Source organism: Pholis gunnellus, assembly GCF_910591455.1.
Source record: "Pholis gunnellus genome assembly, chromosome: 7".
Classification (NCBI taxonomy): Eukaryota; Metazoa; Chordata; class Actinopteri; order Perciformes; family Pholidae; genus Pholis; species Pholis gunnellus.
Window position 1 is genome coordinate 26,688,884 of NC_136533.1, and position 14,837 is coordinate 26,703,720.

A 14,837-nucleotide genomic window follows, 5' to 3' on the forward strand; every position below is an offset into this window, starting at 1 on the left:
CCGCATGGTGTTACCCAGGAGTCCTCTCTGTTGTTTTATGACCGTCTGCTCCTCATCAGTTGTCTCCGGTTCTCCTCCTCCTTCCTTGGCCATTTGTCCAGCACCTTTGTGTCCCCTTTGATGTCTCTGCCTCATGGCTCAGAACCCCCTAACCTATGTGACTGTACTTTGGTTCAACACTTCCAATGATTATGTTAAAAGACTCCTACAAGTAAACTTATTGCAAACATATAATATCTTCTATAAGTAAACATCCTGTAAACCTATATTACATTCCATAAGTAAATATATTGTGACTCTTAACATAATTTACATTCTCATCATTGTGACAATTTCATTCACCACTAGGGGTGCTATAAATTCTACTAAATAATGCTTCTAATTCTTAAATTCTCCACAGTGGGCAAAGGCATTTGATGAGTCAGATGTCTTACTTAATTTGTTTAAAATATCATGATATATGTGAGAATATTGAGCGAAGCTTTTAAGTCTGTCATTTGGGTTACTCATGTATTGGCCGCAGGGGTAAGAAACTGAACATTATAACTGGTTATATTGAACAGTTTAATGATTTTGATTTGCCTGAAAACATGTGGTCTGACACACGGCAGCCATTTTGTTAACATTTTAGGTTTTTCTCTATATTGTCATTGGGGTTACAATGTGTTACTCCTCCTGGTAACACCTAACACCAGTGACATTCCTGTATAAATGAGCCACATAAAAGCTGCAAAAAGACATGAAAAATTTAAATACATTAAGCTCAATGTTTTGTGGAATCATTAAGTTTAGATGTTAGTTGATCTTATACAATAGGTTTTTCGTTTTTAAGGAGAAATACATTTCAGCAGATCTGTACTACCTAGATTCCACCGTTTCTGTAGAATGACACATATGTTTCCACTAATTAATAATGCAATAGATATATTTTCACTAACAAGGACAAGACTACAATATGAAATTTGATGCAAGAAGTCAGTGTTGCAATTGGTGGTGACAAACCCTGCTCTGCTACGCCTCGCCCTCAGTCACTAAGTCATAATTATGAGAAACGAATCTCATTAAGATACTAAGTCATAATTATGAGATAGTATCTCATTATTATGAGATAGTAAGTCATTATTATCATAATAATCCTGTAAGTCATTATAATGATACTATCTCATATGAGATAGTATCATTATGACTTACAGGATCTGTATTTTTTCCTCACAGTGGCGGAAATGGGCTTCCATAGTGTTTTTATGTGCTTTGTTTGTATGTTAGAATATTTTTAATGAACTGGCAGATAGGCCAATTAATATGTAATGTCTTGGTGGTATTCTATTTTATTCTACGTCTTACATTACTTAACCTAACTACCTAACCTAACTAATATAATACCTACTACAGCTGTTTTCGTTGCATGTACTACTAATACTAAGAGGATACTATTTCTGTGCTCAAATATACATCCAACGCATTAATATATATTTTTTTTGCAATCACGTGACTATTATGACGCGCGAAATTCAGATGGAGGGCAGGAAGTGAAGAACCTAAGAAGTTGTAATGTAAGAGTTTCAGTTCTCCATAAATTAAGGACTTTTATTGTGAAGGTAGAGCACTCCTTCCCTCGGCCCGGAAGTAACCTTTTCGTTTTCTCGAGATGCCTCCAAGCAGACTTGCTGGCCCAAGTTAATCGCAAATAATGTTCATATATTGTTAATGTGATACCGTGGCTGTTGAAAATAGCTGTAACGTTTATTTTGTAACGCCCGTCTGCCTCCACTAACACGTGCCTGTCCGGTTTAACATGGTGCACGCGGATGAAATTGCCAAATTGTGCTACGAGCGTTTCAACCAGCTTCCCCGGAGAGGGAAGCCTGAGCCGGGCAGAGAGTGGACCCTGCTGGCTGCTGTGGTCCAAATCACCCGGTGTGCTGACTCTGACACAGGTTGGACAACGGAATGAAGCTATGACATTACAACATATGTCGTGCTCTTTGTATGTCAACAATGTTTTAGAACTGGACAGGAATTAGCTTTTTTAATTGTCGTCCCCCATATCTAATACAATATTGCAACTTTACGTTTAGCTAAAGTGAATGTATTCCATTCAAAACGGACACGTAAGTTACAATGAGCTAAACTCAGTAAATGTACCTCAACCGGACTTCAGGTATGAACAGAAGACAGGAACCAAATCACGCTCCAGTCTTGAGAAGAAAACGTGGAAAATAAGTGTCTGCCTATATTTAGTTGTGCTTTACAAAGTAGCAGCAAAACATATTAGGACACAAAAACAATTGAATAGGATATGAACATGTGTAGAAGAAGAAGACAAATGTCTGTGTATGAAGGCGAAATATGTGATCAATTATATTCTAATCAAATAATTTGTACTTTCACAGTTAAGAAGGAGGTTGTGTCCCTGGGAACTGGGACCAAATGTATTGGACAGACGGCTATGAGTCCCAAAGGTGTGTGGTGTTGAGTTTTTGGCCTTCTTTAGAGAGACAGCGAGATCCTTCTTGCGGCACTGGCACCCCAGTGGCAGGTGTCGGAACTGTGTCAGTCAGGTGCCACATCTGTGGCAGGCGAGCGGCACTGAGCGGCACTGTTCGGCAGCTGCCGAGCTGAGTGGGCGGAGCCACATTTCTTGAGAACACCCATTGTTGTTATGACAGGTCAGCTGCCATAAATCAGTTTTATGATTTTAGTTGAGTCACCGGAGCCATCCATTCTCTGTATACAGCCTGAGAGTAACCACGTTGTACTTTTTTGTTTCTTATTCATTTTATTTAAGTATGATTTTGCTGGTTTTGCAACAAAAGGGAACATAATACACTCCTTCCAAATTATTACTTTTATAGTCATTTACAACAATCGGCTAAAATCGGCGGAAGTTGTCTTTTCAATTACTGAAAGAAAGGTGAAAAGAAGAGGAGAGGACCCAGGGGGGGCACACTCTGACTACTGTCGGCACCCTTCTGACTGCTGGCGGCACTCTCTGGCACCCTCTGACACCCTCTGACACCCCTCTGACTGCTGGCGGCACTCCTGTGACAGCTATTGACACTTGCAGCTTGTGGCTACTACTGACACCTACATATAAGCAGAGGAAGAGTGAAGATATTTTCAGACATGTATTTTTGTATTGGAGATTTTATGGGTTTTCATTTTAAAACTTTTTTATATATATACTTTTAAATGATAATAAAACGGATGATTTATTTTCATTATTTTAGCCGATTGTTGTAAATGACTATAAAAGTAATAATTTGGAAGGAGTGTATTATGTTCCCTTTTGTTGCAAAACCAGCAAAATCATACTTAAATAAAATGAATAAGAAACAAAAAAGTACAACGTGGTTACTCTCAGGATGTATACAGAGAACGGGTGGCTCCGGTGACTCAACTAAAATCATAAAACTGATTTATGGCAGCTGACCTGTCATAACAACAATGGGTGTTCTCAAGAAATGTGGCTCCGCCCACTCCGCCCGCTCAGCTCGGCAGCTGCCGAACGAGTGTCGCTCAGGTGCCGAACAGTGCCGCTCGTCTGACACAGTTGTGGCACCTGACTGACACAGTTCCGACACCTGCCACTGGGGTGCCAGTGCCGCAAAAAGGATCTCGGCCCTGCACCTTCTTTATGTGTTGAGTACTCGATGTCTCCCATACAGAGAGTTTCTTTCGACAATCCAACCAAAAACAGTTGCACCACAAAAAATATTTACTTTTTGTTGCTGCTTGGTGTCTCTTGTAGTTGTTGCGCATCTCTCTGTGGTTTTGTGTATCTTTGTGGTCATTTTGGGTGTCTATGTAGTTTTTTTCCCCTCTCTTGGTAGTTAAATGTCTCTTTGTAATCGTTTTGTGTCAATTTGTAGTTTTGCACGGCTTGGTAGTTTTGAGTCTTTTTGTATTCATTTTGTCTCTCTTTGTAGTTGGTGTCTCTTTGTATTTGATTTGCGTCAGTCAGGTGCCACAACAGTGGCAAGTGAGCAGCACTAGTTCGGCACCTATCAAGAAGCTGCCGAGCTGAGCGGGCGGAGCCACGTTTCCTGAGAACACCCATTGTTGTTGGTGGCTCAGGTGACTCAACTAAAATCATAAAACTGATTCACAGAAGCTGACCTATCGTAACAACAATGGGTGTTCTCAGGAAGTGTGGCTAACGCCCGCTCAGCTCGGCAGCTTCTTGACGGGTGCCGAACTAGTGCTGCTTGCTTGCCACTGTTGTGGCACCTGACTGCCGCCTGCTGCTGAAGTGCCACAGTCCTGACACCTGACTGACGCTTGCCACGGACTAGCCACTGAGGTGCCAGTGCCACGAGGAGGATCTCGGCCCTGCTCCCCTGTTTTGAGACTCTTTAGGGTCTTTTTGCAGCTGTTTGGCATCTCTTTGTAGTTGTTTTGTTTCTTTGTGGTTGTTACTCGAGTCCTTTCCTGGTAGGAACGTGTCTCTTTGAGTGACGTTTTGTAGGTGAAGGACATTTTGGGCCCCTAGGCCTGTTCTCGGTAGGCCCCGTCAATAATCCATCAATGCCTAGATGGAAGTTTCTTTTTGTTGTCTTCATTTCTGGAAAACAACCTTGATATCAATATGTTGTTTTTGTTTGTCTTGATTCTCTCATCCATTTAGGTGACATACTTAATGACAGCCATGCAGAAGTCATTGCTAGGAGGGGATGCATCAGGTGTGTATTTGAATTTTGTGTTTATCCCTTGGAGTTTGTTGGCTCTGGTGCCACATGCTGACGCATATACAATTTCAAGTATAGGCTGCTACCCGTGTGTGTGTGTGTGTGTGTGTGTGTGTGTGTGTGTGTGTGTGTGTGTGTGTGTGTGTGTGTGTGTGTGTGTGTGTGTGTGTGTGTGTGTGTGTGTGTGTGTGTGTGTGTGTGTGTTGGTAGGTACCTGATCCAGGAGCTGAACAGGGCCGTGAGTGGTGGGGACAGCTCTGTGTTTTGTCAGGCAGATCAGCGGGGGATGTGGAGGCTTCGACCCGGAGTTGTCTTCCTCTTCTTCACCAGTCACACTCCCTGTGAGTCCAGTATGCTAACTGGCTGTCTGGTTGACGGCCACTTATCCGAGAGGATTCACAGGATTTAAATCAAGCTTTATATTTTGTCATGTATTTTACATGTGTTGCAATTTAGATATGTATGCAAGACGTATGTTTTGTCTGTGAATTAGTGTATGATTTTTCCATGACTATTAGGCTGTTGTTTTATTCATCTTAAATGTTTTTATTTTGATAGTTTCTGTTTATTTTAGTTCCTACAAAAAAGAAAGTTTGAGTCTCCCTTGATGATCTAAATGCTATCGGGTACATTTATTCTCCTCAGATAGCTTTAATCCCGCAAAAACAAGCCAAAATCCATCTGAATCGTCTTGTGTATTACCAGGTGGTGACGCCGCCATCATCCCCATGATTGACACTCAGCCTCAGCCCTGCCCTCCTGTCTCGTCTGTAAAGAGCCACAAAGAAAATGATGGAAGAGGAGACCTGAAAAGGGGAGCTGAGGAATCAAGTGAAGGAAAACACATTAAACTGCCCCGTCTGGATCTAGAGGATGGAGGAGACACAAAACAATCCCTCCTACCCAATTCCACGAAAAGTGAAGATCCATCGCAGAGTCACTCTGCAAAAACACCTGGCCCCTCAGACAGCGCAGGACGTCTGGCCCCCGTCCCAGACGTTCACAGGACGGGGGCCAAGTGCGTCTCGGGCAGCCCAGCCGACCCCCTGCACCCCGGGTTGGGGTACCACAGCACAGGGGTGCTCCGGGTAAAGCCCGGGCGAGGAGAGCCGACCCGGTCCCTCTCCTGCAGCGACAAGCTGGCCCGCTGGGGGGTGCTGGGTTTCCAAGGCGCGCTGCTGTCCCACTACCTGCAGGAGGCGCTCTACTTCAGCACTGTGGTGGTGGGGAAGTGTCCATACAGCCAAGAGGTCATGAAGAGAGCTTTGGTTACAAGGTAAGCATTGATGCTAGAACAATTAGCCAATTAACAGACAGAGAGTTTCGCACTGTTGCATAAATCAAGAACTCTATCTGGGCAGTCAAAGAATCTGTAAACATATAAATACCTTTTATAAAGTGAATTTTTGCTAATCCAGCAGACATGGAGCAACATTAATATTCCTTTTGAGGTGTGTTTCTGGTTGAATATACATCTTATATTTGTTCCCCTTTTAATCTCTGTTTTGGTCTCCACCAGCTCCTGAGAATATAATCTTTCTCTTATGGGGCGACTGCGGTTTAGTGGAGAGCGGGTCGTCTGTCAAGCAAAGGATCGGCGGTTCAATCCCCGGCTCTGCTGGTCGCATGTCAATGTGTCCTTGGGCAAGACACTTACGCCCAAAATTGCTCCCGTAGCTGTGCCTACGGTGTGTGAATGTTAGTTAGTCCTGATGGCAGCCCCTACCATCAGTGTATGATGATGAGAAGTAGTGTGAAAGCGCTTTGAGTGGTCGGATAGACTAGTTAAGCGCAATACAATTACAGTCCATCAAGCTAAATGTTTAACTTCCTTCACCAGCTTGTCTTTCATTTTTTTTCTGCTATTTGATGCTGGACAGGAAGTGTACTGCTTTCAGCTCAAAGCAGCTCCCCTTTGCAGCCGGAAACGAGGTACAGTGAGTTAAATGATGCTAATAACGATCTGTGGAGCCGGAGGGGAATTGTAGAGTCAGGCTTTCACATTACACACTTGACCCAGTATTCAAATAAAGAGATATATTTGGGCAGCTTTAAATATAACAGTCCTTAGTTGACGTAGTCATTGTGACGTCACCCATTGGTCTATGGACTGCCGTTTTGAAGCCTTGAGTTTCGGCAATTTCACTGTCGCCATCTTGGAATACAGCCGTCGCCATGTTGTTTTTTGCAGCCGATAAACAGAAGTGAATTACGTTACGTGAGTTACGTAGAGTCGTCATATACGTCTCTGGTAGCAGCAGAGACCTGTCAATCACGGTAAGCCCGCCCTAAAGCAGAACAGTGCAGGAGTGCATCATGTTTGAATACCCCTAAGGAGATAATGTAAGAGTGACACAGGCCGATGTTAATCGTTCGGTATGTCAGAACTACAAACCAAAAACCTCAATTTATTTTGTATAGCCCAAAATCACAAATTTGCCTCAGAGGGCTTTACAATCTGTACACATACAACATCCTCTGTCCCAGGACCCTCACATCGGAACAGGAAAAACTCCCCCAAAAAACCTTTAACGGGGAGAAAAGAGGAAGAAACCTTAGGGAGAGATACAGAGGAGGGAAGTGTGATCGATGTCGTGTGTACAGAATGAACATAACAGTTATAACACATTCGTATGACATAAATTATATAATGAGTAGTAAGCAGAATAATGATGGAAAAACTACGACTACTACTAATAACAGCAGCAATGGGTATAGTAGAATAATAATAACAGCAGCAGTAATTGTATCAGCAATAGCGGGAGGGTGAATATGGGTGAAGTAGTTCAGTCCCATATGTAGGAGTCTGGCTGTGTAGTGCTCTGTAAGTGAGAGTGAGTGGATCCTAAATGCTACAGGGAGCCAGTAGCAGTGTGTGTCAGCAGGACCAGGGTCCAGATAGAACCACGGTCCAGGGAAGCCTGTCAGGCGAAAATACGTTATTGTTCCTATGATGATATGAATACAGTGGAAGAGATACTTTAGAAGAAGACCTATTATTTCGACATCATGAAATGCTGAGTAACCTTTAGACCTACTGTTAGAAAAATTCACTGTTAAATGTGTAACATTCACTAATTATTAAATACATAGTAATTATTTAGGTTTTTATCTAACACCTACTTTCTCAGTTGCTCGCAGCAGCAGGTGATTTGTTTTTTACTCAAGTACTGTACATAAGTACAATTTTGAGGGGGAAATATTGTACTTTTTAACTTCAGTACATTTATTTATGAGTACATGAAATACAATGCATTGTTGTTGTACATTACATCAAACCACCCAACGGTGTAACGGAAGTGAAAGCTATAGACGGTGGCTGATGTCTCCGCTCTAGAATGAATGATCATCATGCACTCGCATGAATGTGACCACGTACAATTCTAACTTATCACATATGCAACTATTTTGGTCGCAGTCTGGAGCCTTGCTTTAGACCAATATCTTGGTTTCCTGGTGTTGCTATATAGAGACATTAACAGTTGTTCATCCCCAGCTAGCAGGAGGCTGAAGCTACAACTGTTGTAATTCAGGCTTTATTTATTTATATCAAAATAGACCAATTTTAAGATGCTGAATATCCACACTGTTACCAGCTTAAAAAAAACCTCCATATTGTTTGCTGTGCGAGGATTCCATTATACAGTGTTGGAGTATTGTAGTTATATTTCTTTCAGGGTAAGGGCATCAGCAGACTGTCTTCAATGTAGTCCTCCTGTCCTCCCAGGTGCTCCCGTGTGTGGGGCCTCCCTGCTGGTTTCTCTGTGTGTCCACCTGAGCTGCTCCGTTCCAGCCTGGAGTTCCCCTTCAGCCAGGCCCAGACCGAGCGCCGACACCAGGCGGGACAGGGACGCATCTCGCCCTGTGGAGCAGGTAGGATCATCACTCACGTGCATGTCATGTGGGAGTTAAGGTTATTACCAGTTTCTGACTTGTAAACAGCACATTTTCAACAACGAAGTCGTAATTTTGATCGTAAAACTCTTGAAAGCTTTCGACTTGTGCTTAATATTGTGGAATTGCCTGGAAACCAAACAAAAGTCCATTGTTTGTTGAGGTGGTTGAACATAATGCAATGCACAGTATTTTTAACCCTCACAACTTAATCTCTGAAATCACCCAACTGTCAGACGACGTGAACACTTTCCTGCCTTAACCCGGTGAATCTCTCTCATTGATCCCATGTTTTAATAAGGTCATTCACACCAGCATGTCGTGCATTCTCACAATGTTCTACAGATGTTGGTTTCTACAGTTTAGATATGCTCCCCCTCTCTCCTGGAACAATGTGCTGCCGGATGCGAAATGGTCCGAACTGATTACTGTTAATTCATTTTTCGTCAATTCTAAAGGTTTTGGTAAATAGCACTCGTGGTCACTCTGTTGTTTTCATTGTGTTTTTGAAACTCCTAAACTGAGTGTGACAGTGGCTTATACTGTTTATGTTGTTTGTATTTATAGTTGTAACAATGTTTAAATGCTGAAGCAAGCTCATGTTAGTCCGGCTTTGTTTGGGTCAGCTGACTTTTCTGAGCCGAACGTCTTGGAAAACTTCCAAAAAGCTGGTTATCAACTGGCTCTGTTACCTCTGAGCGTGAGTGGAGTACTAAATATGAAATGATAAAAGAGAGAACATAAGTAGAATAAGAAGCGGTAGACTCACTATGAATAATTTCATAATAAGAATTCAGACAGGATCACAAATGTTTCACGGCAACAGGTGTTTGTTTCAGTAAGTGGCCGTGTTAACTTTGTCCGTGGTCGCTCGTTTTCTTTTTGACAGTAAGTCTCCATTGTATCTCTACATCTAATTGGCTCCACGTTCCTCGTCTTTGGATAGACCGGATATCACTCGGACGCAGACGCTAGGTCTGTTAGACAGAGGTCTGTTAGAATTTTGCTCGCGGAGTGATGTAAAAGCGCTCGTCAAAGTAAAATACGCGCGCAGATGTTTGATTTTGACAGTGATTTGCCTTCATACTCAGAGGTTGCAAAGGTGGTTTGACGTTCTGTACATGAACACAGATAACAGAGTTGGATCATCTAGACTAGAGACTTGTAGCTCCTAATGTCTCTCTGGTGTAACGTTACACGCTAGCTTTCTCCACCAAATACATGTTTAAACCTTTCCACTAAATACTGGGCCACTAGCTAATGTCTTCTACCCACTAAGATAGATCTGGAAAGTGACTTTGTTTAGATTGCATTTGAAATCTATGGTGGTTGATGCCGTTCTGATCTTCACATTTCAGCACTTTTCAAAAGTCGATAGGTGGCGGTAGGCCCCCAGACATTGTTCATAGAGGTGCCAGATGGGCCGACTTAGAATCTTGGGGCGGGACACCCAAAACCAACAGACATGACTGAATTTACATGATATATGATAATATGATATATTACTTTAAAATAAATTAAAAAAACACATCACAAAAACAAGAAACCATCTTAAAACACACAGTAAAAGACATTGACAACACGGCAGATTAAAGTGCTTGTGTATTTATTGCACATTGTTTTTTATTGGATTCATGGGAGTTCAGTAGCTTGATTGATGCTGGACCAAACAGCAGCTTCAAGCAGTTGGTTTTGCATTTTGGCACAAAAAGTCTTCTTTCTGATATCAGGGATTCAAATTCAGAAAGGTTTCTGAGAGTCTGCAATGATTGTGTTGGGCTGTGATTAGCCCCGGGCTAAGCTGCAGTGAGAAAAGCCTCCCTGTGTTTCAGCCATCAGCTGGTGTAACGTGACCGAGCGGCCACTAGATGTCACCGCCAACGGCTACAAACACGGAGTCACCAAGAAGGCCTTGGGCACAGCTAAAGCCAGGTAGAGCCAACACTCTCTCACATTACATTACATTACAGTCATTTAGCAGACGCTTTTATCCAAAGCGACTTACAAGAAGTGTATTCAACATCGGTATTCAAGAGAACTACTAGTCACCAGAAGTCATAAGTGCATCTCCTTTGTTAAACAAGTATCTAAGAGCATAAACCAGAGCAAAAGTACAGTGCAGAAACAAAGGAATACAATAAGTGCAACGAGCAAACCCGCAATACAATAAGTGCAACGAAATAATACGATTACAATAAGTGCAATAAGCTAATACGAATAAAATAAGTGCTAAGTGGAAGGCTCAGGGTAGCACTTCTTGAAGAGGTGAGTTTTCAGCCTGATGAAAGATGGGCAGTGACTCTGCTGTCCTAACGTCAGTGGGAAGTTCACCCTATCACACATTATTATATATAATATTATTATATAAAGCAGAAGTCACTGTTTGCTGAATTTGATCATTGTATATAGACCATTCCTTTCCACCCAAACTCTGTGAAATTCATGCATGTTTGTGTCTTCAGGTCTCTCCTGTGTAAACTGGAGCTTTTCCATTCCTTCCTGTCTGTGGTGGCGGCCACTGATCCCGGAGCACTTCCCGACTCCCTCAGGTAACAAACAATAGACTCTTTGATAATGTCACTGTGGTTTTCAAACAACCCAAAACGCTGAAGAAGATCTCCAAACGAGTGGATCTGACTTTCATCCGTTTGTCCTTGTGGGCAACTCTCGCCTCATCTGCTGCTTAAAGCGCTTGAGATTACACAACACATGTTGTCTGTGTGTGTTTGCGTATGAGTGTGTGCTGTGGCCGGGTCTTTGTGCGTGACATTTAGTGCTCACATTTCATCTGTTAGTGTGGCTGAGGATCCTCTCCACAGGGAGAACAGTGGTCTCTCTGTTCATCAGCATTCGAGCAGATAACCTGATCCCAGTGCAGCCCGGCCTACACATGGACACGACAGTGGTATGTCTGGTGAGGACAGGGGGTGTGTATTTGTCTTGCATTGTGTAGTTGGTATGACGGGACATAAATCATTGCGTAAAGCAGACGGACACTTTATCTGCACAAGATTTTGTTCCTAATGCGGCTCAGTAACCTGATTGTGGGTTGGCACGTTAACGGTTCGCCGTTTTGCTGCAGACCTTTTGGCATCGCAGGAAAGACTCTAATAACATGAATGGTGGCTCTGGTTGAGGGGATTTAGATTCATATCACTACACGTATCCTTTGCTAACAATACCTGCACAAATTACAATCAAATAGCAATAATAGAAACGAGATTAGATAAATACAGCAAATTAAAAAACGGCAAAACTAAAAGCAACAAACTGAAAAGTTGTATAAATTAAATGTCACGCAAAAATACAAAAATGTTTGTATTACTAAAGAGCTATGAGCTGATTAGGCCACAGTGGCATTCAAACGGACTTCCATTGTAACACAAGCACTCTCCGGCCGAGCAGAACGGATGTTTATATTCATTCAGAGAGCACGGATGGAATTTAATCTTTTGGAATAGAAGGAACTTCCAAAACGATGACATGTGAGCATTATTATGAGACTGGGTGCCTGGGCACAGACATACACAAGACCCTAACACCTCTCCTACAGCCAGACACAGACTTTATAGTTGTTAAGCCACTTTTTGTTGTTTTGTGTTGTTTGGAGTTCTTACACATCTCTTTGTGCTCATTTTGTACGTCTTTGTTGTCGTTTTGCGTCATTTTGTAACTGTTTTGAGACTCTTTTTTTGGTCTCTTTCTAGTTGTTTGGCGTCTTTTTGTAGTTGCTTTATGCGTCTTTGTTTTTTGTTTTGCCCGTTTTGTGTGTGTCTCTTTGCGGCTGTTTTGCATCTCTTTGTAGTCGTTTTGAGTCTCTCCTTGGTTGGCATGTGTCTCTTTGGGTGACATTTTGTGGGTGAATGTTGGGGGGGCCCTGACACTTTGGGCCCCTGTGCCCGATAGGCCAGTCCAGTAATCCCTCTACGCATGTGAGAAGTAGGGGACCTTGTCATTAATTGCAACATTTGTTGAACTGATCAATGTAAGAAGAAGAACCAAAGAGTGAGCAATAACCTTGTGTTTTCTGATGTGTATGTGTTCAGGAGAACAGAGTTGAAGACGTACTGGGACTTCAAGCAGGCTTCCCGCTTGTATCAGCAGGCCTGGCAGCAGCTGCACAGCCAGGCGTTCCCTCTGTGGCCACGCAGTGACAGAGATCTGCTGCTCTTCCACTGAAACGCTGCTCTGCAACTGAAAATGTCCTCGTCGGTGGTCCAACTTGCCCAGTTGGGTTCAGCTGGTCAGCAAGGTTTGAGGTCTGGATAAATATTGTCTGGCTGTTTTTGACTCTCCACAGCCCAGGGGGCCGCTGCTTGAGGACACCCTGCTCCCTCATTCCGTTCACGACCGCCGCTCAGTGTCCTCAGATGAAGGTTTTATTTTCACAATGTGTGTGACATGTAGCGACTGCAGCCGGCTGGTGTTCCGGGTTGTGAAAACACAGCTGGACGTCTTTGTACCTGTCCTCCCACAGTCATTCTGGTGAGGTAAACCGACCACAATAATAATTACACATGTGTCTGTATTCAGCTTGTGATGACCTGTAAACCTGACCAGGGTGCTTCCCGTCCTCTGGGACACTTGACTAACTCGTAAAGACAAAGAACAAGTTGAACCTGCATATTTTTGCACAACAGTTATGTCCCTCATCGTAGACCAGACACCAAATCCCCGTAGGGACTGAGGATCAGTTGTGTTATTGCTTTAGCTCAGCAGATTCCACTGACGAGTAACGACCCACTTGGCTCCGCTAACGTCGAACAGCACGTTGCAAGTTATGACAAAGGAGCTCTTTGCACTGTGTATTTAATGTCATTTTCTTTCCTCTACAGAGGGTTTAAGAGATTTAGTTTCTTTTTTAAATTCTTTGTACTGTGGGCATACATTTACTGATGATACCTGGCGATGCTCAGGAACATAGTATCTCTATTAATCAGTTAATGTTTTTTAACATTATGTCCACAGATTTGTCATAAAAGGGGCCGTTCAAAGATTTACACATCAAGATCTGCTTATTCACCACATTCTACTCTGTTGGTGAACCCAGGGGAGCACACAAGCAGATCTGTGGTTATGTTTGGCAGATATATTGTTTACCATTGCCGCCACGTCAGCATGCTATCAATCGCTAATTAGTGCTAAACACAAAGTTATAGTCATTCATTTCAAACATTATCCCGATCGCGATTGTGATCCCCATGCCGTTATAGGTCCTGTTTTCTTCACAAACTGGCCCTTTGAGATGACATACTGTGATTCCATCTCTGTGTCATGGGATGTGGTGCAGGGGTAGAGCAAAGACTCAAGCGCAGACACTGGAGACGAGGTGGAAGGCAAGGTTATTTACTGGCACAAAAGTGGACAAAAACAGGAACCAAAAACAACTCCAACAGGTAGCGTGAAAAATACAGACTGAAACTAAACAGCAAAGTTCCAACAGGCAAAGTCCAAAAAGACAAAGTCCAAACCCTGGGACGTGGAGGGAACAAACCTGGTACACGGCGCACACACACAGGGAAGCAACTAAACGATCCGACAAAACAACAGGGAAGCAGGGGAGTTTATATAAGAGGGGTTGACAGAGGGGAAACCCAGGGGCAGGTGATTGGGCACAGGTGTAGTGAATGAGGACAATCAGGAAACACACTGAGACACACAGGAGGGAGCCGGGAGGAGACCAGGGGCGGAGCTACAGAGACAGAGACACAAAGGGGGCAAAGCCTAAACCGTGACACTCTGGCTAGCTACATAAACATGAATTAGCCGCAGCCGTGAGCCATTGGCTACGACGAGCAGAAGACTGAGCTGACCTGTGATTCACAGGCTAGACTTTCTAAAGCCTGAAAACAGATTAAAACTATTTTTTATCTCAAACCACTTGAATTACAAAATGCCGAAAGGTTATTATGGAATTTTTCCCCAATGACCGCCCCCCAAAAACTGCCAAACCAGCTTTAAGTTATTGCAATTCCTCCGTTGAACTTAAGTGTCTACAAAATTTCATGGCGACCCATGCAAAAATAATTGAGCATGGCTACACTAGTATCATGTCCTCTGTCTGATAATGACATCAGCGTGGGTTGGACTCTACAATTCCATAACACACAAGGTTAAAAAGAGGGGTCATAAAGTTTGAAAAGCAGGGAGGATCTAATAAAGTTGTAGAGATGCATTGTGGGAAATGTTAATGTAGCATATATATATATATATATATATATATATATATATATATATATATATATATATATATAT

The 14,837-nt window shown here is 42.8% G+C and overlaps 1 protein-coding gene across 1 annotated transcript; it reads left to right on the top strand.

The window, feature by feature from the left end:
• Positions 1-1,702: 1,702 nt before the first annotated feature.
• adat1 (adenosine deaminase tRNA specific 1) lies at positions 1,703-14,724 on the top strand. Its single transcript, XM_079163692.1, has 9 exons — positions 1,703-1,937; positions 2,394-2,462; positions 4,628-4,682; positions 4,899-5,029; positions 5,394-5,964; positions 8,416-8,561; positions 10,415-10,514; positions 11,045-11,131; positions 12,629-14,724. The coding sequence occupies exons 1-9, from the start codon at positions 1,796-1,798 to the stop codon at positions 12,759-12,761; spliced, it is 1,434 nt and encodes a 477-aa protein (XP_079019818.1). The 5' UTR covers positions 1,703-1,795; the 3' UTR covers positions 12,762-14,724.
• The last annotated feature ends 113 nt before the right edge of the window (positions 14,725-14,837 follow it).

Bases quoted from the DNA above. Each gene is read 5' to 3' on its own strand.
- adat1 (XM_079163692.1), top strand. From the start codon at position 1,796: ATGGTGCACGCGGATGAAATTGCCAAATTGTGCTACGAGCGTTTCAAC. The intron at 10,515-11,044 runs GTAGAGCCAACA...TTGTGTCTTCAG, and splicing joins TTGGGCACAGCTAAAGCCAG to GTCTCTCCTGTGTAAACTGG. The intron at 11,132-12,628 runs GTAACAAACAAT...GTATGTGTTCAG, and splicing joins GCACTTCCCGACTCCCTCAG to GAGAACAGAGTTGAAGACGT.